At 40.3% G+C, this 25,812-nt stretch overlaps 1 protein-coding gene across 7 annotated transcripts in view; it reads right to left on the bottom strand.

Annotated features, from left to right (window-relative positions):
• The window catches only part of RLF (RLF zinc finger), a 114,248-nt gene extending 97,136 nt beyond the window's left edge, over nucleotides 1-17,112 (bottom strand). For 5 of the 7 annotated variants that reach the window (XM_072609924.1, XM_072609927.1, XM_072609923.1 and 2 more), the window contains exon 1: nucleotides 16,814-17,084. In XM_072609924.1, the coding sequence (XP_072466025.1) occupies nucleotides 16,814-17,017 (204 nt within the window). In that variant the 5' untranslated portion in view covers nucleotides 17,018-17,084. Of the gene's footprint in view, nucleotides 1-16,813 lie in introns of all 7 variants that reach the window. The other 2 variants (XM_072609922.1, XM_072609926.1) reach the window with 2 other exon arrangements.
• Between the last annotated feature and the right edge of the window lie 8,700 nt (nucleotides 17,113-25,812).

Here is a 25,812-nt window from a genome sequence, read left to right on the forward strand (position 1 = left end):
ATTTGGAACTCAAAATTTTAAAAAATGAATATTTTCATCTAACTGGGAAATAAGATACACAGGCAAAGGGGTATAAAAATCTCTTACCTGACAGGAAAATAGAAGGGAGTGGGGGGAGGTATGATACAAGGAAAGGTAGATAAGGGGAAGGTGTAATCAGAGGGAAAACACTTTTGAGGAAGGACAGAGTGAAAAGAGAGAGAGAGAACAGGATAAATGGGGGTAGGTGGAATAGGATGGAGGGAAATACAGTTGGCAATAGTAACTGTGAAAAAAATTTTTGGAATCAAGTTTCTCTGATACAGGCCTCATTTCTCTAACATATAGAGAACTGTAACAAATTTATAAAAATAAGAGTCATTCCCCAATTGATAAATGATCAAAAGATATCAGTTTTTAGATGAAGTAATAAAGCTATCTATATCTATATGAAAAAATAGTCTAACTCACTACTGATTGGAGAAATGCCAAGTTAAAACAATTCTGAGGTACCACCTCATACTTATTGGATTAGATAATAGGACAAAAAAGGTAAATGGCAAATATTGGAGGGGATCTGAATGTACCCTTGTCAGAGTTGTGAATTGATTAAACCATTCTATAGAGCAATTTGGAACTATGCCCAAAGGGTTATAAAACCATGCATACCTTTTGACATAACAATACCACTATTAGGTCTGTACCCCAAAAGAGATAAAAAGGAAAAAGACCTATATATACAAAAGTATTTATAGCAGCTCTTTTCTAGGGGTAAAGAAGTATGTTCATCTTTCGCTGCAGAAGACGACCATGCCATTAGAGAAATGATGACATGACTTGTATTTGACTTTGTTTTGAGGGAGGGAGGGCTGTGCAGGTCACCAGCCTCACTTCTCCTCCAGAGCCATCTGAATCCAGTGACCAGATATTCATCAGGATGACTGGAGATGACCCAGGATAAGGCAATTGGGGTTAAGTGACTTGCCCAAGGTCACACAGCTAGTAAGTGTCAAGTGTCTGAGGTGAGATCTGAACTCAGGTCCTCCTGACTCCTGCACTGGTGCTCTATCCACTGCACCACCTAACTGCCCAGAGAGGTAAAGAAGTAGAAATTGAAGGGATGTACATCAACTGGGGAATGGCTGAGTAAGTTGTGGCATGTAATTACAATGGAATATACTATTGTACTATAAGAAATGATGGAACAAAATGATCTCAAAAAAACCAAAAAAGACTTACATGGGTTGATGCAAAGTGAAATGTACTGGGTACAAAGTAACAGCAATATTGTAGGATGATGAACTGTGAATGACTTAGTTATTCTCAGCAATACAACAATCCATGACCACTCTGAAGGATTTAGGATGAAAAATGTCATCCTTTAGTCTGGATATAGACTAAAGCAACTTTTGTTCTGACCTCCCCCCACTTTCTTCAGTTTTGAGGGTTTTCTGTCTGTTTTCTTTCACAACATCCATATTATGGATATGTTTTGTATGACTACACATATATAACCTATATGGAATTACTTGACTTCTCAATGATGGGGTGGGGGCAGGGGGAATGTGGAAGGGAGAAATTGGAACTCCAAATTTTGAAAACAAATGTTAGTAATTGTTTTTACATGTAACTGGGGAAAAAATTAAATACTAAATAAATACCAAAAAAAATACTGGATATGAAATCAAAAGACTAAAGTATACAATCCAGGTATGAGATGCTGGAGAAATACCTTCCTGAGCCTCATTTTTCTCATCTATAAATAGGGACAACAGCAATACTTGCATTGTAGAAATTCAATAAAATAATGTATTTCTCATCAGATAAACGTGAACCATAACTAGTGTTATTCATTATCTAAATTTGGTAAACAAGTAGATCTTTAAAAGAATGTTTTAAGTAGTTACTTCATTGATGGTGAGGTTTATTTAAGCAGAAGCTGTCAGGAAAAATAGAAAAGAAGCTTCCTATCCCAAGGGTGGGAGAATAGGGAAAGAAGGTAAGATTTCTGAAAGCCATTTCAAAATAAATTCTATGAAAACATAGCTAATTTTTTTAAAGGCTTCAAAATATGGCTGTGCTCAAAATCAAGTTCTAACATACCATATAGCTGACTAAAGCAAATTTCATTATCAACTAAATATAACCCAAAACATCATAAAAGAACTAATAAATGAACCAAATAAACAGAAATTAAAATAAATCAGTGTTCTCCCCCAAAATCAGATCCTCTGCTGATTTCACTTTTTCTGGGTGATGGTACCACCATTTTCCCAGTGATTTAAATTTGAAACTTCAGTGCTTCAGGATGGGGAAGGGAAGAATTTCTTGGGGAAAGAAGGGAGAAGAGGAAAGATGAAGAAAATGAAGCAATCAGTTCACTAAACTTGCTCAATTCTACTTCCAAAAAGAGAAATTCTTTTATTCCCATTACCAACCTAAACACAGTCTAGGGTTTTCATTTACCTCCCCAACCTGGACTATTTATGTGTTCATACAACTCTTCAGTCTAGCATTTAAATTTTGCTGCAACCAATTTTTCCATCCATTATGTACAACTACTATACTTGACAGTTGCAGTGAAATTAAACTACTCATTCTAATTCTTCTACTTTGAGTGATCTACCCAGAATGCTCACCTTCTCTTCTATAGCTCACCAAATCCTACATTATCATCACTGTATCCTTCAAGGGTCAACTCAGATATTGTCTCCTCCATGAAGTGCTCCCTGAACCCCCAAACGGCTATTTCTCACTCATTTAAACGTACATGCTTTTATACTTCTTTCTTAACAAGAATATTGTTTTCTATGCTTTTCTTCTCTCCTTCACAAGATTCTAAGGTAGAAGAGGCAGCTGACGGAAGGCTGGCCGAGTAATCAAGTCAACCTAGGCTGAACCCCTTCTCAGATAATTACCATCTCCGTATAACTTCTGGGCAGGTTACTTAATCTAAGTCTCAGTTTCCTCATCTATAAAATGGAGGGAATCATAGCAACTACCTAACTGGTTTGTTGTGAGGAAAAAAGTAAGATAATGTGTATGACTTTTGTATACCTCAAAGCACTTTTGTGAGCTATTTTTCATTTTTATAATCCCTTCCAGTCCTAGTTTTGAGAAGTTCACACTCAATTATTTCTTCAGTGAATGAATACAAACTCTCAGATACTACATTAAAAATAAATGCTATTTCCTGCCTAATTTTGGACAAATTACCTTCCGTCTCTGGGCCTCAGGATCCTTATGGATAAAAGCAAGGGGTTGGATGAGAGGATCCTAAATTCATCTAAGTCTAAATCTATGATCTTCTCCTTCTCATTTCAACACAGAACAAGTCTGTCAGCAAGATCACTCTGTTGGAACTTTTTTTTTCCAGTCTCAGATGGGATCTTTCTGAATGGGAATTATTCTTCAAGCAGAAAATTTCTTGATGTTTCTGGTAATAAAAACACAACATAGTAAAGTATTTTACCCTGGAGAGCAATTCTAAAGGGGCAGGTTCTAATGCCCTTTGGCTGGCTTTGAGACTATTGCCTAGCCCCCTCACTTCTTTAAACCTCATTGTACTAAGCTCTAAAAGAGGATGAACAGACTTGTATTACCTCCCTCACAAGGTAATCCTAAGTAAACCTCAAAGCACAGCAGGAATGTTTCATTAAGTCTGCCTGAGCTCAGTGGAGATATCTAGTATAAAAGCAGTTGTGTCAAACTCAAATAGAAATGTCTATTGACTTAGAAAGCCACAAATTCACATCATCTGTGTTCTATTATATTTTTATTTACTTTGTTCAACAATTCCCTGATGGTGAATTTGACACCTCTCTGAAATAGTGGCTAGCATGATAGAGTTCTAGTCAGGAAGACCTATGGTTCAACTCTCATCTCTGACACTTAAGAGAATATTACAGGACCATAAGCAAGTCACTCAACTTCCATTTGCTCATCTGTTAACTGAGAATATTGATTGCTTCTACCACAGAAAGTTACTTTAAGACTAAAATGAGAAGATACTTTGTAAATTCTGTGGATTGTTTTTGTTCTCAAGTAATTTATTTGCTATAAAATGCAGTCAGGGACTCTAAACTCTCCCTTAACACAGCACATTAAACACAATTGAGGTTTACTATTATTAACAATAATAATAATAGCTCCAATTTATGTTGTGCTTTTAGACGGGCAAAGCCCTTTACATATACTATCTCATTTGATATAACAATCATTGTTATTATCAATTGTTAAAAGGAAAAAACTGGGAATCAGAAGGCAGAGGTTCTGGCCCTGTCATTACCTCACTCTGTGACCTTAGGCAAGTGGCCCTTGCCAAGGTCAACCCTGCTACTTCTATGCTTTCTGTTTCCTTCAGGAGTTTGCTTGTCCCACCCTCCTCCTTGGATATCAAACTTCTCTCTGATGTCTGATTTCTCTGTATCTACTTACTGTCTCTCTTTGTTGACCATTAATGTGTCCCCAGCCTCCATCATTTAAGAACAAAAAAATTTGTCCCTGCTATTCACAGCCAAGTTCCCAGCCTTCCACATTCTTTACCTCCACTTCCTTACCTTCCTCACAATCTCTACTACCATCCTACCATTCTTTTTCCCAAATTACCAATGATCTAAAAATTGCTAAATCTCAAGTCTTCTTTTTAGTCTTTATCCTTCTTGAGCCTCTCTAGTTGTTGATACTACTAGCCATCTTGCATATTCTTTGCTCCTTCAGCTTTAGAAACACCGTGTCTTGGTTTTCCTCTCAACAGCTCCTTCTCAGTATCTTTTGCTAAATCATCATCTATTAGTCCCCACTCTCTAACTGTGCGTATCCCTCCAATGTTCTGTTCTGGGGCCTCTTCTCAACACTCTCCCTCTTGGTAATTTCATGAGTTCCCATGAGTTCAATTACCATCTCTAGGCACATGACTCCCACATTCATATATCCAGCATAATCTCCCTGTTTAGCTCCAATTCCTACAAACTACTGTCTAAAGAAAAATCTTCCTTCTGAACATTCCGAAGACATTTCAAATTCAACATGTCCAAAATGAAAATAGTGGACAAAATGCAGGATTAGGGAATCAAGAAGATCCAGTCAATCAACAAGCATTTATTAAGGGCTTACCATGTGCCAGGCACCCTGCTAAGCACTGGAAATACAAAGAAAGGCAAAATATAGTCCCAGCCTTTAAGGAGCTCACAGCCTAATGGTGGAAAACAACATGCAAACTATATAAAAACAAGGATAAGGAGAAGATAAATTGGGGAAAGCCTCAGAGAGAACACACTAAGATTAAGGTGGACTGAGAAAAGCTTACAGAATGGGTAGCTAAAGGAGACCAGAGGTGAGGAAGGAGTATTCCTACGTCACTGAAAATGAAAGATGGCAGATGGACACAGTGTGGCAGCCAGTATCACTGGATCATAAGAGTATATGGAGGGGAGTAAGAGGTAAGAAAGCTGCAAAGACTCCAAGGCATGAAGGACTCTGAAAGCCAGAGGATTTTATATTTGATCCTGGAAGTAACCCTGAGCCACTGGAGTCAAGTAGGGGTATGTTAAGTGTGAAACGTTAAGAACTATGTTTTAAGAATATCAATTTAAGAGCTGGGAATAAGCTAGACTGGAGTGGGAGCTATCAGACAGGGAGACATAACCAGCAGACTATTATTACAACAGTCCAAGTATTCAAATCAGCTCCCAAAGGTTCAATTAACATCTCTATACAGATGATCTCCAGATCTATAGCTAGTCCTAACCTCCATCACTGATTGCCTTTTAGACATCTTGAATTGGGAGTTCTATAGACCTCTCAAACTTCTCATGTCTAAAAAGTGAACTCATGAACTTCCCTATTACTCTGGAGGACACTACTTCCTTTCTCAGTCACCTAGGCTTGTTGTCATCCTTGACTCCTCTAGGCTTCCAGGATCAAATCCTGATTAGCATGTAAAGTCCTTTACTTTCCCCCTTTCTACATTTCCAATCTTTTTACACTTTACTGTTTTCCATGTAAAAAACTCCCATCTCCTAACTCAATGCCTTTTCACTGACTCTCTCAGGTCCTGGAACACTCTATCCTCACCTCTCCCTCCCTGGCTTCCTCTAAAATGTAACTCAAATTCCACCTTCTGCAAAAGGCCTCTTCCACAATCTCCCCATTGCCAATGCCTTCCCTCTAAGATTTCCTTCACTTACAGTTTATAAATGTACAATTTTTTTGTATGTTGTCTCTCCCCTAAGAATATGTGGTCTTTGAAGGCAGGTGTTTTTGCCTTTTTTTATAGCCTCAACCCAAATAGCAGTACCTGGAACATAGTAAGAACTTAATAAACACTTCCTGACTTACTCAAATCCAGTCAAATAGTATATGCCTGCTACTTGTGAGACCCTTGAACAAGTTACAACCTCTCAGCCTCCATTGCTTCACGTTCCTGTAAAATCAAGATAAAAGCCACTACCTCACAGGACTACTATGAGGATGAAGTGAGACAATACATGTAAAACATGTTGCAAATTTTTATAACTGTGAATGATTAATTTCACCCCATTCACATCAGAATTATCCCAATGTCTTTTTATTCAAAAGCATTTAATAAATGCCTACAAATATGCCAGGTACTGTGGATACAAAAACAAAAAACGTCCCCCTCAAGGAGTTTACCTTCTAGTAGGGATGATATTCCTAATCTGTAAAATGGAGACAACAGCACTACTTCCTAGGGTGTTGTGAGAATCAAATGAGATCATATTTCTAAAGCTTTTGACACAGTATCTGATGCTACTGTAATAATAATGGTTATTACTGTAAACAACATGTGCCCAGAGAAGTAAATGTGACATGTACAAAGTAACTAGGAAGAGGAAAGACACTAGCAAATGGAGGTGGGAGAGTATTCATGAAAGGACTTCCCATAAGAGACGTGACCCTGGGCTGAGTGAGATGCTAAGAATGAAGTGTCCACCCAGCCTGAAGAGCTACCTATTTAGAAACTGAGATGTTAGAAGATGGGTCTACTGGGTGGCTAGTGAATAAAGTACACCAAGGCAGTCAGTGACTACTGTGGGTTAGACAGACCCTAGTGCCATGCATTTTACAGATATCACATTGGATGCTCACAATAACCTTGGGACATAGGTCCTATTCTCCCTGTTTTACAATTAAGGAAACGAAGGCAGAGAGAGTGAAGTGGCTTCTTCACACTCAACAGCCAGTAGATGTCTGAAGCTGAAAGTGAATTCAGGTCCATCATTCCATCCGCTGTACCACTTGTGAATTACCTCAGGCTTTTTTTAGGTATATACTTTACAGGGAGCAGATAGGGGAGTGACAGTAAAGCATTAAATCTGATCAACAAAGGACCTTTAAATATGTGCACGTGGGGATTTTTTTTGGGGGGGGCTTGACTAAGAATATGTGTTACAATGATTTGGTTTGGTTTCTAATGGAAGAAGGGTGAGAGAGAGAGAAAATGTTTGCTAATAAAGAAAGGATTTTAAACAGAAAAAGAGAAGTTAAAAAGAAGGGAGTGTTAAGGGGTAGGGGTGAAGTGTGGACACATTTTGCACATCCTGAGCTTAAAATGCCTATGGGACACCCAGATGGAAATATCCAATAGATAGCAAATAAGAGTTCAGGAATACTAGGGCTAGATACAGAGACCTAGGGAACATTGCAGAAAGATAATAATAATTCCAATCATTGGCTTAATCTTGTGGATTCTACTTTCTTAATATTTCTCACAATCAATTAATAAGCATTTAATTAGCACCTACTAATGCCAGGCACTGTGCTAAGCATTGGGGTGTAATGCTAATGAGATTAAAGATTTTCCCCACCAATTAAAGGGCCTGCCCATTAAGGGGAGTTTGATTATGGGAGATTTGTAGGAAGGTCCACACCTTTTGTTAACGAGGCACTGGTTCTCAAGGGATGTGATGCTCTCTGGCTCTGAAAAGTGTATATATATACTCTGAGGTGAAGTTTTGTTTTGGGGCTTACTCAGTAGAAGTGTTGGTTTGGCCAGACCAGAACTCTGGGTAGCCACTAAGCAGCCTCCCCCCCACACTTTGAAAACCCAGATGTTGGCGCTTCTCTCTCTGGTAACCATGTATGTATGGTCCGACAGTTATCTGTCTGTTGATCTGTCAGACAACTGGAAGCCCTGTCTGTTGGCTGATCTTTGTTTCTCTGTATTTTCTCTCAAGTTCAGGGTACTGACATTTTCCCTTGAACTAGGTGAAATGATATATGTGGTCTGATTAAAGTGACTGTTGATCCCTCAAAAGGTGCCTTTCCTTTTAGAAAAGCAGATCAAAGAACCTGTAATAGCAGGCCATCCTGGATGTGTCAGGGTGCTTGCTTTTCTGTGGGGACACAAAAAGAAGCAAAAGACAGTCTCTGCCCTCAAAAAGCTCACAATCTGAAAGGCTAGAAAGCATGTAAACAAATATATACAACAAGCTTTATACAGGACAAATAGGAAATAATGGGGGAAAGGCACTGAATTCTTTCCTCTATAAACAATGCCATCAATCTAGTTCAGACCCTTTTCTACCTCTTACCCAAACTAGGAAAGCAGCCTCCTAATCGACCTTTATGCTTTTAGTATCTTCTCTACAATCCATCTTCCACATAGATGCCAAAATAATCTTCCTAAACCACAAATCTAACCAAGATACTGCCAAGCTCAAGAATGATCAGCTGATGGCCCTCTAGGATAAAATAAAAACTCCTGGGAGGTTTGCATTTTAAAAAATCAAAATCTGGATCCAGATCACCTTTCCAGTTTACTTCACATTCTCTTACTTTCCAGTCAAAATGGCCTACCTTTTGTTAGTCCCTCAAACTCAGCATGGCCTCTTTTCTCTGTACAGGCTTTCCATCGTGCCCCTATACCTGTAATATACTCCCTGTCTTTTCACCCCCCACAGCTGTCTGGCATCACAGTGAAGACTGCTGGATTTGGAGTCATTAAGACTTATGTTTGAACCTGGTCTCACACACTCACACTAGTTGTGTGATGCTGGCCAAGTTACTCAACCTCTCTTGGCTTCCTGATCTGTAAAATGGGGATAATAACAGCACATACCTCACAGGGTTGTTGGGAGGATCAAATGAAAAAACATTTGTAAAATGCTTTGTAAACCTCAAAGCACTATATAAATGCTAGCTATTGTTATCTCTTAGAATCCTTAGCTTTCCCACAAGCCTAAGCCTCAGGAGCTACCTCTTAGAAGGCACTTTTCCCATTCTTCCCATTACTAGCTTTTTCCCCTCTTTAAAACCTAGTAGCTGGTTTGCTTTATTTCCCCCTGAATACAGCACAGTGCCTTATGTATGGTAGATGATAAATGTTCACTAAGTTGAAGCGACTAAGTGATGTAGATTTTGGCCTCCAAAAAGTCTATTTTCTGCTTCCTGATCATTCTCTTTCCCTCTTTTTTTTTTAAATCTCTAAAAAAATGAAATCAAGATTTTTGCAGTATGGGAAAACACCAAGTTAAAACAGAGAAAGAAGGGAGGCAAAATTTAAAACATCACTAGTGTGAACAAATGTTGCAGTTCTATTTCGTAGAAAATCCAGTAACAATCAATTTCTAGTAGACGCGTAAGTCCCTATGATTTTAGGCCCTTAAAGAATCTTAAGGATCATATCTAGATCCCTATTTTGCTGATGAGAAAACTGATGCTCAGTGTCCCAGAAGTGAGGAACGCACTTAGTGTTTTGGAAGGAGTTACAAAAATTTTAATCTAGGAAAAGGATATAACTCAAAAGAAGTACTTATATAATTACTCCAAATGATTTAGCTGTGTGGCCCACAGTTATAAAATACCATACATTTCACAAATTTCTTACAGTCATAACCAATCACTAAATTGTGTGACACATATTCTGTTCACTTTCAGTTCAGGTGGCAACCACAATCAATGAAGTTGCTTATCTTTTGAAATAGCACACCATTTCCTGAGGGCCTCAAGCCTGCCCGGATTTAAAGATTATACGATAATATTGTAGAAAAATGTACTTTTCAGAAATTTTATACCATTGAAAATTCATTAATTGTGGGAGGAAAAGAAGACAACCAAATTACTGAAAAACACATCTTGTGGGTTTCAGGCAATAGTCATATTTTAATAATTGGCAAATAAGCTGGATTAAGTTAATGAAAAGTTAACATTCATAACAGGCTCCCTTTACACAACAAGGTTCCAAACTATGTCCCAAGTGCCACTAACTCCTTATTAGAGCTGTCCAAATTAATGAGGTTTTATTGTACCAATTAATTTGACATTCAAGCAATTGCCTCATAAGTATGAAAGCTATGAAATCTAATATCAACATTATACAGTAAGCTCCTACAGTAGAATAATGCTGAAAAAAGCCTCGGGGTGACAAGTGAGCACAACAGGAAACAAGAGGTGGCAGGGAGCAAAGCAAGACATCCCTAAGGTTGCCCTGTAGAAATAAAGGTAAACGAGTAAACTGAGAACTAAACCTAGGCCACCAAGTTTCAAACTCTTAGCTCCAGAAAAATAACAAACTTTTAGGAAGGCTAAAAACCATAATTAAAATTCAGATGAGGCACATAAGGAGAAAAGCACAGCTATTACATCAAACTCAGTCAGGCTTTAGGGTTGTAATGCTAAATGAAAATTCACTCATGTATGAATCATAAAAAGAGCACAAGTTAGAGTGCTTTGAAAGCAACTACCCATCTTCAACTACCGATAAATATTAAGGAAAAAGCAGCACGTGTTAGGTGAGTGGCCCAATCTCCACATTTAATACAGCTATCTTTTTCCTTCACTTTATGCCATCAACAATTTGACAAATATTTATTAAGCACCTACCACGTGCAAAACAACAAGAAACTTAGGAACCCAATCCTTTGCTTTCAAAACCCACTTTTCTCCTTTCCTTACTGAGAATAACAACAACTTCCAAAAGTTTTAATATGTCTAAATGTACCCAATGCATAAAGTCTGAAAGAATCACTGCCACCAATAGCCTGTAAAGGATGGAGGAAAGCTAATGGAACAACTGTATATGCAGTATGATTTTGCAAGTCAGAACTAACTCCTCAAACAATTTTGACAGCATCTTGCAAGAATTTTAACTCCACAGTCCTACTTTCTCTATCAACATCAACTTTAAAACAACTTCCCTTAATATAGATGCCAATACAAATATCTGCTAGACATTTTAAAGATAGATGAGGGAAAAAAAGTGGTGTTTTTTTTTTAAAGGAAAAGTCTTATTTTAGAAAAAACTGAAATAAACATAAGCAAAAAATTTTAAAGTACTTTACTACTTAGTATGAACAAAGAGTTCTCAAAAAAACAGCATACTAACAATCATGATAATGAAATATTGCTTGAATTATTAACAAATGTAAACTAAAACTTCTGAGATTTTACCTCAGTAAAACGCAAATTTGAAAAAAGACAAAAGATGAAAATAAGATAATGTTGGGGGGAGAGGACTGCAAAAAGACAAGCGCATTAATATACTATTGGTGGAACTGTGGATTTGTCCCACCAGCCATTATGGAAAGCAATTTCTAAATATGTTAAAAACTTTTGACCCAAAGATTTCATTGCTAGAAACACATTAACACCACTCTTTGTGAAGGAAAGACAGAGTAAGTGACAGGTGACTGGGGAACAATTAATTTGGAGTACAGAACAAAACATTACTCTGTAAAAAGACAAATTTAGAATTCAGAAAAGCATGGGGATATATATGTGAACTGAAGTAGAATGAATTAAGCAGAAATAGAAAAATGGTAAATCCAATAATGGAGAGAAACAAAAAATGAAACAGTATGCTGAGTAATTAGAATGACCAAGCTTGACCCTAGAGAAGTTGAAAAAGGCATCTTTTCCTCAGTTGCTGAAGCTATGGATATCGAATACTGAGTTATCATGGTGTTGGTTGGATGAGCTATCCCCTTCTTTTCTCATTTTAAATCTCTGTTACAAAAGATAGTTCACTGGGTAGAAAGGATGCATTTGAAAATGAATGTGATATAAAAAACAAAAGGTACTAAATAAAAACCAGAAAACTGTCTTTCAAGTCAACTCTTCAGCCTAACATTCAAGGTTCTTTAAAGTCTGGTTCCTCTTTACTTTTCTTGTCATATTTTATTACACTTTTCCCTTTCACATTATACATTCCTGCCAAACTAATGCAAGTTGTTGCCTAACTTCTTCATACATTCCTCTCAACTTCTGCAGATGACTCCTCTCACCTCAAACTTCATTTTCAACTCAAGAGTAAGAAAAGCCTTCCTTTTCTTCAAATTTCAACCCCTTCAAGTATTAGTTGCTTTGCCTCAATGTGAAGGCTTCCCTAATTTACCCAATTCAAAGTATTTGCTCTTAAACATGCACAGATGAAAAAAGACTAGGCTTCATAACAAAAGAGGCCTGGGTTTGAATCCCATCTCTGACGCTAGGGATCTCTGGGCAAGTCACCTAACTTCTCTGAGTCTCAGTTTCCTCATCAACAAAACAGGGATAATGTCAGCAGTGTTTACTTCACAGGTTTGTTGGTGTAGATCAAGCCTGAAGTCTTACAGAAACATCAGGCATCATTTGTGATAATAATAATAATGATGATGATGTTTTCAACTCTCAGTATAAATTCCTCAAGGTCTAGAAATGTAGCATTTATTCATCTCTGAATGTCCAGGGTGCATTTAATAACACTAATAGCTAAATTAAAGTTGCTTTCCTTGGCCAGGATTCAAAAGTATATTAGACATAATTTGCTCATTAATTTATATTTAGTACATTAAAGAACAGTTTACTCAAGCAATAACTATTTATTAATTAAATTTATTCTTAATTTTTTCATTTTAACAAATATGGCAATAAGTTGCTGAACTTTTAAGACATATAGGTAATATCTTAATTTTTATCAGTCTGCACAGAAACTTTGAAAACAGAATGTAAAAACTATTCCTACTATAGTAAAAAAAAAAAGAATAGGTTACTATGTTTCTAGATATGGTAACATGATTCTCTGAATTTGGAGTCACAAAAATTCAGATTTTGAGTCACAACTCTGTCACTTTCTGCTTATGTCACCTTAGGGCAGTCCCCTAACTTGTGTTGCTTCAGAGCAAGTATTATTTTCTCCCTTTAACATAAAAAGTATCATACTGGCTTGCTGTAAACATTAGATGAGATAACATATCCAATAAGATAATGTATGATGAGATGCAAGTAGTGGATAGAGACCCTGACACAATCCAGCTTATCCCCCACACCTGGAATGCTGCTCTCCTTCCTTACCTCTACCTCTTAGTTTTCACCAAGAAACAGCAGCAGCATGGAGCCCACTTTCTAAAGAGGGCTTTCCCTAGTGTTTCCACCCAAGGGCCATCTCTTTGGGATTACCTGCCATTTATGGTGGTGTTTGTTTGCTTGTTATCCCCTCAATTAGAATGTGAGCTCCAGAGCTCAGGAACCAGGTTCTTTTTGTGCTCAGCATATACGGTAGTTAGGGTTTAACAAATTCCAACTGATTAATCTGTGACCCTGGACAAATCACAATATAGGCAACTCTCAACAGCCAAAAAAGATGCAGCACCTCCAAACTCACTAATTACAACTCTTTGTTTGCCACATGGAATTTCGTCTAAATGAGATTCTCAGCTGATTTTTGCTGTTCCTGAGGCTTTCACCTCCATGGACTCCTTGAAAACTGAAGCTTTGCCCATGAAGAGCTTCAATACCCTTCTACGAGCTCATTTGTTTCTCAATGGATTACAGTGGTTCCAAAGGAACTTGTTCTTTTCACAAGCTGCAAAAGAGAAAGCAATCTGAGCAATGGGAGAGAAATCAAGCATCAGAATCTGGGGTACAGAAGGCCTCTGTTTCTATCTAATAAGAGATGTGCTTGTCGGGACCAAAGATGGCATTACTAGATCAAACATCTAAAGATGTTTGATGATACACAGCTTGAAAAGGACTTCCCAACAAATCCTGAATCTACGAAATAGTTTGTAATACATTTGCAAGGCAGGGAGGGCACTCTCATATGACCCTTATGTTTCTGCATGCAGACAATCTAGAATCCAAAAGACCTCCAGCACCACAAAACTGACAATAAAGCTCTTCCTGTTTTTTTTTCATAGCCTATTTCATTTTGTTTTCTTCTGTACCTGAAAGCAAAAAAATACTTTGCTTCTGAAAAAAAAATGGCTCATCTTACTTGGATCTCTAATAAGAAATGTCTAAGACATAAAAACCTGTCTTGTTGCATGATTTATATAATTCTGGGGTAGTAAAAACTGAATGAGGCGTTATCATAAATATGTTAGTTGTCACTCTAAATATAATCCAATATAATTCATGAAAGGGGACCCCTGAATAAAGTGAAAAAAAAAACTGAGTTATATCCTTACATATCTAAATTCAAGGATAAGAATATATTCACCAAGCATCTAGGTACTGAGAAGCAAAAGAAGTAAATCCACTGTCCCAATCCTCTGGAAGCTTATTGCCTAACGTGCACTTATTCTAAATAAGTGCATATCATATAAATAGAGAATAATTAAAGACCAATATTTAAAAGTACATGACAGTAACTATTAAAAATACAGTGGAAGCATGAGAAAACATAAGAAGATACAAAGTGAAATATTCAGAAAGGAAAATAACTAGTACTTCAACAACGTAGATGGAAAGAAAAATGGAAACTGTAATTTTAACTACCAAGCTTGGCCCCAAAGAGATATGAGAATGCATTTCAGACACTTCTTTGCCAAGGTAGGAGGTCAATAGGTGTTATGTAGTCTGGACTGATGTAATGGTTAGTTATGCTGAACTGCTTTTTTCTCCCCTTTATTCTTTGTCAATATGGATGGCTTTCTGGTTGAGAAGGTAGGAGAGTATACTTTGGAAAATGAAGGTGATGTAAAAACAAAAGATATCTGAAAAACTCTTAAATGCATGAGAATATGCTACATGCCCTCCTTAGATAAATTATCCAGAAGCCCAATCATTTGAAGATATTTTTAAGGGACATGTAGGTGGTGTGCGGTGTAGAGATCCCACCTGAACTCGGTAAATCTCATCTTCCTGAGTTCAAATCTGACCTCAGCCACTTCTTAGCAGTGTGACCCTGGGCAAGTCGCTTCACCCTGTTTGCCTCAGTTCCTCATCTGTAAAATGAGCTGGAGAAGGAAATGGTAAACCACTACAGTATCTTTTGCCAAGAAAACCCCAAATGGGGTCATGAAGAGGCCACATCACTCAATAACAATTTTTAAGGAGGTGAGTAGATCTCTGCCTTGGGGGACAGGATTTGAATTCAGCAAAATGGAACTGTGAAGAAATTCTAATTAAGTCAACATAAGAATAAGTGACACTTTTAAAACATTTTAAATGTAAAGGACTTTACATACACATTATCTCATTTCAGCCTCACAATCAACTCTTAGACTCACAATCAACTCAGTGAGGTTGGCACTTCAAGTATCTGACATTTCCCCATTTTACAGTAAAGGATACCAAAGCTGGGAGGGGTTACTGTGAACTGCCAATGACCACAAAGAACTATAAAGTGTCAAGAGTCTGGATCTGAACTCGGGATTTCATGATTACAATTCCAGCATTCTATCCAAAAGGTCACACTGCCTTCTCTACCGTAAATCATTTGTGCTAATAGAGAAAAACCACAAAGAGATTAACCAAAAATGATTTATGTAAATGTGGGGGGAAATTACTTTTAAAATTCAGATTATTCAGTTAAATCCTCAGCAGTCTGAGAAAAACAAAGTAGTATTACGTTTGCGATCCAAGAACACGCACAGGCTGAATAGCAGAGGTAGCTCCTAGTTGTGCTAGAGTGACGGGGAGGAAATCAGCAGGGATTAAATAGTAACAATAACTTAGACTTGCATAGCTCTTCAATTTTCAAGAGGCTTTCAGACACAACAAAAAGAAAAGCTTCCTGACCATGTGCAAAGCAGTTTATCCATCCACCACCGTCAAGAGATCGTCAAGATTTGACAAAGATTCAGAAATGAGCCCATTTAGTCAACTTAAATACAAACCTTTTCAGAACCACTAACGAACTCAGACCCAGGCTGACTACTAAACTGGTTTACATTCCTCCACCCCACACAGTTTCAAACCACAAGCGAACAGGGGACTAAATTAACATCTTAAACTGAAAATATAACTACACGCAAACAAATTATCTCATTCCAAAATCGCTTAGCGAGGGAGTTAAAGACTGGATGTCACCTGAGGAGTGAAGAAGGTAGAGATTTATTTCAGACACCAGACACCTCGAACCGAGCGCAATCGCTCGGGAAGGCGCTGCCCTGGCGGGGCAGAGATCTGCAGCGATCTCCTCCAAGAGTGGCAGCATCCCCCACAGGGAGAAGAAAGTGTCGGCTTCGGGCAAACCGGGGCGGGCGGGGGCACTGCCCACTGTGGGCGGTGAGGGTCGGAGGAGAGTTGGGAGACGGAAGGACCGTCCCTCCCTCGCCCCGTGGGATGCTACGGCATCGCGGGGCGGGGAACACGCGTGGGGAGGCTCCCCTAATCGCCGAGATCGGACACCAACAATAGGGCCCCAGCGGCCTCCCGCGGCCGACACCAAGCGAGGTCCCCCCCCCGCCCTGGGGGCTCCCGGGCCAGCCTCTCCTCCTCTCCTGGGGCAGGCCTCCCCTCGCCACGGCCTGGGGCCCCGCAGACCTGCCCCGGCCTGGCCTCGCCCACCCCACGCAGAGAGGCGGTCCAGCGCCGGCCTCGAGCCCGCCCGCCAGCCCGCGCCCCCGCGGCCCAGCCTCACAGGGGTGCGGGCCCGTCAGCCCCTCACCTGGCAGAAGCTCCGGCAGTAGACGCGCGACGAGCCCTCCGACACTTCCTGCTCGCGAAGCTCCGTCTCCAGCTGCCACAGGCGCGACCAGAGGCCCGGGGGCCCCAGCGCGGGGGATGCCGGGCGGCGGCTGCGGGCTCCGGCTCCCGACCCGGCCCCGGCCGGGGCTCCAGAGGCAGCGGCGTCTCCCTTCCCGTCCGCCATCTTCCCACGGCCCAGCGGCGCGTAGGCAACCGAGACACGTGACGTGCTCCTCAGCGGCACCGCCCCCCTCCCGCTCCCTTCACGGCCCCCGCCCCGCCCCGGAATAGCGTTTAGGCCCTGCGACCAAGGGCGCGGGTTCGATGACGTCACTCAGGCGCCTAGGGAAGCCCCGACCTACCAAGATAGGGTGCTCTCCGTTTCCCCTCCCAACCAAGCCCACGCGGCGCCATGGCAACAAGCGTGGCCACACCCCTCTTGCTCTCCCCCTCCTCTCCCTTCCGTAGGAGCTCCGCCCTCCCTTTCCCCCCACAGTCCTCTCTACTCTTTCTTCCCCTCTAGCAACACCTGGGCCAGACTCTCCCCTCCTCAGCACTACCCTCAGCCAAGAGCCAGCCCTGGCCCCCAGAGGGAAAGCCGAAGAAGTGACCCCGCCCATAAGCGCAAAGAGGAACCTTGGAAAGGCCTTCATTTGACCCGACTTGGCAACGATCCCCCCTGCTCCCCTAAGAAACCCCCGTAACAATATCTGCATCCTAACCCCTTCTTCCCCCTGCAGCGAATTGAGAGCGACTTTCCCCAGTAACGGCGGCGACACCTGAAGAACCACCCCGCTCCCTATCCCCCGGCAGCAGCGCCCTAGTAACGGCCGCCCCCCTCCCCCCACGGCGTCCCCTTAGTAACGGCCTAGGCCCCGCCCCCTTCCCCATCATGGCGGCACCCAGCAATGACTCCGCCCCCTGTCCCTATCCCGCTTCCAGTTCCTCTTGTCAGCCCCGCCCCTTGCCCCCCATGACGAAGCCCGAATAACGACCCCGCCCCCTTCCTCCATCCCGGAGACGTCCCTTAACCGCTGCGCTCCCTTTCCCTCCTGGCGGTTCTGGTTACCTGCCCTGTCACTCGCCCTCTCACGGCGACGCCCTAGTAACAGTCTGGTCCCCCAGTAACAGCCCCGCCTCCGGCCCCATCCCAGCCCCTCTCCCCCAACGATACATTAATGGTAGCGAAACCGTAGCCACGGCTCCGCCCCTTTCCCCCAAGGCGACGTCCTTAGGGACGGGTCCGCCCCCTGCCTCCCCGCCTCGCTCCCCCACATCTAACAACGACTCCGCCCCTGGCCCCCTCCCCCCTTCCGTAGCGACGCGCTAGTATCGGCCCCGCCCCCTCCCCTTAGAGCAGCGCGTGAACTGACTCCGCCTTTATCCTGCTCGGCCCACCTCCTGCCTCGTGGCCCGGCCCCTGCCTCCTGGGTGCCCTAGTAACGGCCCTGCCTCCAGTCCCACCAGGCGCTGTCCTACTAACGGCCCCGCCTCCTCACCAGACCGGCCCCCTACCCCGAGGGGCTGCCCTAGTAACGGCCCCGCCCCTTGCCCCTACCCGCTGCGGCTCCCAGGTCCCCTTATCTACCACCCCCTACCGCGGCGACTCTGGGTAATGACCAGTCCCGGATCTCCCGCCTCCCCGTCACCCTGGCAACGTCCCTGCCCTCCTCTGCCCTCCAGTGCTGCTGGGAGGGGGCCCACCGCCACCTCCTAATCCTGGCAGGCCCTCCCCCTCCTGCCCAGGACCGGAATCCTCCAAATCCCGTGGTGGGCATTGTCCGCAGAGGAAGCCCCTACCCTTCTTCTCATAAGGCTCTTTGAGGCCCCCTCCTCACCATCCTCTTCCATCCAGTCACACTAATGACTCCTACCCCAGCTTTCTGAGCTCTCTGTACCCACAGATCTCAGAGCTGGCGAGGTGCTTAGAGATTACCACGGCCTGTCTGTTTTACAGCTGAGGAAACTGAGGCACAGAGAGGTAAAGAGCCTCAAAGTCAATTCAGTCCAACAACCACTTCTTTGTCCGAAAAGCTCTGTATTTTATCAGAAACGATTTCCGCGCCCTGGTCTCGTGGAACTCAGAGTCTAGGAAATCACAGAAAATAGAATACGGGGCTGAAAGGAAGCTTAGATAATACACTAGAGGGTGAGCTCCATGGAGCCGAAGATTTTGCCCTATCTAAACATTGTAAATAGCCCCCACCCACCCCACCCACACATACGTGCATTGCTTCACACAGTAGAAGCTAATAAATGGTTATTAAAGTATTGAATCTAATTCAACTCCATTATTATAAGGACAAGAAAACTGAGACCTAGAGAAGGGAAGAGATTTCTCCAAGATTATAGAACATCAGGCATAAAAGATACCAGTCCCACCCCTCTCATTTTTACAGCACAGTGAAAATGGAGGCTCAGTGGGGGAAATGACTTATCAAAGGATCCTCAGCTGAGGTTTGCTGAGGTCCGGGCTCTGGTCTACTTTCCCGAACTGTGTTTACAGGGTCAGGCAACAGGCAAGTGAGGGAGGCTGGGATCAACATGGCTCTGGACAGTAGTAAGGAGGCGACCAATAAACCAAAATGGCCAGCTAACCCATTAAGCAGTGTGAACTCAGACTTGCTCATGACAGAACCATGGAGAGCTCCAGTTTCAGGTACTAGTCTGATCTTGAGGGCTTTTTGGTAAGACATACACCAGCCATCCTAGCTGGCTACATAACTTCACCCCAGGGCAACTTTTCTGAATATTTAAAGGAGCCTCACACAATTCTGGAATTGTGCTGGAAGAAGCCACACAATCTCAAATTTTTATGTAATACAGTCTCAAATGAGCCCTCACTGCTGCCAGGCAAAACTAACTCCTTAAATGATTTCGGTCTCACTCCCCACAGTAACTGTTGTTGTCTTCCCAAGCCTGGACATAAAGCCAGTGCCCATCAGTTGGAAAATGACTGAATAAACTGTGGTAAATGAATAGAATATTATTGTCCTAGAAGCAAAAAGGACTTCATAAAAATGTGGGAAGACTTGTATGATCTTGTGGTACACAGGGAAGAAAGCAGAATCAGGAGAATGATATGCACAAGGATAACAATAATGCAAATGAAAACAGTCCCCAAAGGTGGCTTGACTCAATTTAAAGGCAATAATGAATGCTGGTTCTAGAAGTCTCATCTGTACCCAGCCCTCTTCTTAGGAGGGAGACAAGGAACCATGGATGACGAAAGTTGCAGAGGTCTGACAGACACAGTCAGCATGGGTGCTGGTTTTGTTTAACTGGTTTTCTTTGTTATAAGGGAAAACTCTAATGGAGAATGGAAATTAATTGGAAATCACTAGTGGAAAAATCAAAACTTCAACATAAGCTAAAAAAGTTTGTAGTCCAGATAGGTAGTAGAAAAATAAGGAGGAAAAGGAAGGATTGGAGAGTATTTATAAAGGTGAAATTGACAGGATCTAGTTCAATACTATTTGAGACAGGAAACCACTGTTGCAGTTTTTAAAAGGGGGAAGAAGGAGGAGTCTGAAGACTAAAGGTTTGTGTGAACATCACTTCAGCTTCTGATAAAATCTTAGAATATATGATTACGGGATGGTTTTATTAGCTTTTAGAAAGAGAAGTGATGATTATTTCTAAGAGCCAGACCTGGTTGCATCAAGAACAGGTCATGCCAGATTAGCTTCTTTTTTTTGGTAGCATTGCTAGACTGGTTGGTTGATCAGGGGAATGATGTAAACAGTATTCTGGATTTTGGCAGTCTTTCATAATGTTCTTGTAAACAAGATGGAGAAGTGGTTTATACAATAATCTAGTTGTGTGAACTGAGAACTGGTTGAATGACCAGCCTTAAAGGATGAGAATGAATAGATGAATGAAAGAAAGAGGGGGGGAAAGCATTTCTCCAGTGCTTACTATTTTTCAAGTAACCTGGTAAGCTCAGAGTAGACAAAAAAGCAAGACAGCCCCTGCTCTCAAGGAGCTCACATTGTAAAAAAGGTGAAACAATGCATATAATCTCCAGGATTGATAATGAGGTACAGTGACATGAAATATACTTGTTATTGACCTATGCACCTACCTGCCATGGTCAGTCAGGTGCAACACCAGAGCAGATAGTAGGTAGTGTAAATTCTTTAATGTGGTGTTAATAAAACAATACCCATTTTTGATGAGCTATTTGCCTGTGTTAAGGATTTTGGTGGGAAGAATGTTTTTTTCTAGGTCTACAGTGTCTTTAGTGACTGTGTGTGTCATTGGGGAGGGGGCAGGTGCAATATCTCCTGGGATATTTGTCTAGTTGGATCTCTACATGAGGTTACTCCCCTGAAAAGTGGTGGCAGGGGCTGGGCTTGAGGCTGTGACTATTCTGAAAGTTCTCAGACAAAGAGTCATAGGCTACCTCCACTTAAGTCTGAGAGAAAGTGGCAGAAAAGTGGTAGTAATGATCTGACCTCTTTTCTGCCCTCCCCCTACCCCATGTCTCCTCCCTTAGTTTAGAGATTTCCAGTATGGTATCTCAGTACTAAAGCTCTGAGTTTTTAACAGTGTTTTGGATACAGACTGATAGAGCATACAAATAATGATCACTGATGATAGAGCATACAAATAATGATCACTGATAATGATATAATATTTTAAGGTTAACAAAATAGAGGATTAAATCCTCCCATTTGATCCTCACAGCAGGTAAGAAAACTGAGATTAAGAGAAATTTAAATGCCTTTCCTCTGTTCAGGTAGATAGTGTTGGAAGCAGGAATCCCACCTAGGTCTTTCTGACTGTCCACTCTGCCACTCAGATGACACAAGATGGTGCTTTGAATGAAAACTGATAAAGATTCAGGCAGTTAAATTTGAGTCAATCAAATTCATTAGCAAAGCTAGCAGCTGCATAACAAATATTGTCCAAGATCTCCATAGTAGGTACAAGGATACCAGTTGACAGTTAACAACTTTCTTAAAATCGGTAATGAGGAACCAATCAACTTACATAGCCTTGAGTAACATAAGCATTCTCTCTTCTGATTGGCTAGAGTTATACACGTTTTGTAGTTGCTGCAAGATATCCTGGAACATACTATGATTATTATAAAAATATCCTGTAACATTCTGTGGAACACTTGATGGTCAGCATCCATTAACCAAATTCCCAGAATCATAATCCCTCAATTGTCCTATAATAATATCTTTTATATCAAAGCAAAGACTAGCTTGAAGAATGGAGGATAATTACAGAAGAGAATCAAACAAAATGTAGTAAGTTTGCTTTTACAATTCCCTCCTTTGATTTTTAAAGGAACTGTTACCCATGAATCACTTAAGATTCATTGTGTCATATTCAAGATTGATATTTTTAAGAATCATCAAATTTTTAAGAAATTAATTTTGAACAGGCTTTGATACAACAAACAATACAATATCTAACACAAAGTAAAAAAAAAGAACCATGAGGACTAGAATAATAAGAGCTCATTTAGTTATCTTCCCCACAATTTACCTCCTTTGGGACTTTCCGAAATTCAATATTCTTAGAGTAGTGAAAGCAGAAAAGCTAGTTTTTTATCAAAAAGAGTTTAAGGTATCAAAGGAAGCTCATGAAAACAGTCAGAATCAATAGAATTATCCTTCTTATTGTGTATTCCATCAAAAGCCTGACACAAATGAATTGCTTGCAACTTTAAACAACAGAGATAACGAGAAGGATAGGTGGTCAGATTGCTCGTTTCATCCTTTGTTGCCAAAGAAGACCACGCCATCAGAGAAATGATGACATGACTTGCACTTGACTTTGTTTTGAGTGAGGGAGGGTTGTGCAGGTCACCAGTCTCATTTCTCCTCCAGAGCCATCTTGTAAGGGGGCTAGGAACTCTCAGACGCCATTGTAGGACTGCACCTAAAGTGCCTGGAATTAATGGCGTCTGAGGCAGGACCACTGCCCTTGTTTTTCTCCTGGAGTTTAGGAGAAGTGGGTGATCATGAGCTGGACATGAGGTAAATGCGGAGCAGGGGTTGGAGGATTAGATTTGATGTTCAAAGGGGTTGGCTGAAGGGTATAATTCACGAGGAACTTCACACCATCTGAATCCAGTGACCTGATATTTCTCAGGATGACTGGAGATGGCCCAGGATGCACTGGGAGACCTTAGGCCCTTTAGGTCAAGGTCTTTGCAGGTACACTTAGGGTGAGGCAACACCCACTCGTTGAATAGGCCTGTTTAAGAAGTAGTCAGGGCATGGCCCCTTTAATGAGGTCAAGAAAAACAAAGACATCAGGCTAGGTGGGAAACAGCAATAGCTACTACTGATAATCATTCTAAAGCTAGGGGAGGTCCAGATTGGTGATAATGGGATAAATTCCTTAAGAAGACAAACATCATTAAGCAGGCTCTATAGGCACATGTTACAAATTAAACTATATTTAGAATACAAAGAGACTTTAAGTGTTATAATATCAATTAACACCAGTCCTCCCCTTAGTTCCAACATCCATTGTATCTCAAGCAAGCATTTTTGTATCTCAAATACTGAATGTCCCATATAATCATCTGGTATTTGAAAACATCTCTCCTTAGAAGTTCTGGAATAGATCTCATTCTCAGGGCAGCTCTGAAAGGGTCTCTTTTAGATCAGCTTCTTTGGTAAGAAAATTTAATACAATTTAATACAATTTTTTAAATTTGACAACATTAAAATAACCTTCAAAATAGGGAAATAATTTCACATTCTTTACAATTATCTGTGTAATTTTATGTGTATATCCTTCATTAAAAAAAATTTAGAAAGCCTTTTTTGTATGTGTGTATCCTAATTCTTAAAAAAAAAAAGGATCTTGTTGCTTTTTCAAAATTTAATACTCTAATTAGAAAACTTTTACATTTTTGTCTAATTTACAACTTATGAGTTTATTATCCCCATATTAACTCTGAAAGAAAGATTAAAATGTTTTACACTTTGATTATTTTTTTGTCTCATACCATTTTCTTTTATACTGATATATCTTCAGGGCCCTTGGAGCACAAAATCTGATTTTTATAAATATTAATTTAATTGGATAAAATTAACTAGTACTCCCTGTAGATGCTCTTGTTTTCTAACTGCTTTCTTTAGGTGGAAAGTCATTTAAAGCAGGAAAACAAAATACCTGCATTTTATTAAAATGTCTAGTTTTATTGTGAAGAAACCTAAATTATTATGTTTTATATTATAACTATTAGGAAGTGGATGATGGCCCCAAGACCTTCTTTACTTAATAACTCAGATGTTTCAGTATTAATCTATTATCTAATAGATATAATATTACAAAATTTTTGTAATTCACCTGCCCTATTATAGAAATTTGCTATAAAAGGAAAAAGAGGGACATGATTATGATTATGACCAAGATTGTTTCCTCAAGGATACAGACTGGCCTGACTAACTCCCTAAGCTCTGTTAGATTCCAGGCAAGAATCTTAGATAACAACTAACCATACAGCAAAGTTCCACATGATTCACAGGTTATCATAGCCATGCTCAGAATTAACCAGGTGGGAAATTTTCATAATGGGGAAACTAAATCAAGAGGATCTCACCTTTGGTCTTGCAAGGTCCTCCTCTCAATTTTCCCCAGTCACAGGCATCTACCTATATCAGTTCTCAGACTGCGCTCCTTTGGGCAGACACTTGGCATTTCCCTTGATTGGTGGATTATTGGCTCTATAACAATTCAGAAAAATATACCTGAAATAAAAATTCAAAACAATATCCAGTTGCAGTTCCACCAAGTTTTTACCTCAAATAGAAAAATTTCACTAATCACAGTTTAGATCTAAGTTGTTATTTTTTCCTGAAACTTCAATAATAGTTAGCAATGAGCTATTATAAGGACATTTCACTTATAAATGTTAGATCAAAGTTGTAATTTCAATACAGATTGTTTATTAACAGGTATAAGTCTCATAATTTTTGTAAGTGATACTCAAATAACCTTTCAGAGACAACTCACTCTTTACTGTTTCCTCATTTTGGTTGGGAGTTGGTTTTAGTTCCTCAAACTTCAGTGCTCTAGAATGTTACAACACAGGATTGGCAGGGTTGCTAAAGTTTTATGACTTCACTCTAGCAGAAGATCTTCAAGGAACTTCACAAATAAAGATATCTTAGGGGATTTATGCTGCTTTTCTCCAAACAGTAAATCCTTATTAATTTTAGAGTTAAATATTGAGCAGTTTTCAAATATTTTTATCACAATTTTTAACAACTCAGTTCATAATCTAATAGCAACTGGATTAAAAGAGAAGTTGCTAGCAATTGCAGAATTTCTTGCAGATACCTCAACTTCTCTTTTTAATCTAACAATGGTGCACATTATAAGAAAACTTTTTTTAGAAACAAACTTATTACCATTCAGATGACATTAATTCAGTCTCACTGCATTTCCAAATTACCTTTTGGCTAAAACCTAACATAGAGTAATCCAATATGGAGTAATGACATTGAATTCACAATAATTAACATTTATATTTATATATATATATATTGATAATGTTTAATATAAAATTTTAGAATAATCTCTTTGTTCTCTCTGAAGCAAACTCAGAGAGTGCCTCTTCCTATGTCAGCAAAAGCCAGCCAAGGCCGACTCTACACTCCTTAAGGAGACCTTTAACCTAAGACACTATATCTTGAATAATGAGGCTTTCCTTTGTATCTTATTATCTATAGACATATACTATGTTTGTTTTTTTTTTTATTTTTTTTATTTTTTTAATGTTTAACATACAATTGCGATTTTATCCCTCCCCACCCACCCCCCACTACCTCCCTCCCTCCCCACGACTGCATACAATTCTGTATAGATTCTACATATACTTTCCTATTGAGTATATTTTCACTATAGTCATGCTATGTAGTCAGACTAAGATAAATGAAAGAATCCGTATAACAAATCAGAACATGATACACAAACAGGTACACATACACAAACATGATCTGC

The sequence above is a fragment of the Notamacropus eugenii genome, chromosome 5 (assembly GCF_028372415.1).
Source record: "Notamacropus eugenii isolate mMacEug1 chromosome 5, mMacEug1.pri_v2, whole genome shotgun sequence".
Lineage (NCBI taxonomy): Eukaryota > Metazoa > Chordata > Mammalia > Diprotodontia > Macropodidae > Notamacropus > Notamacropus eugenii.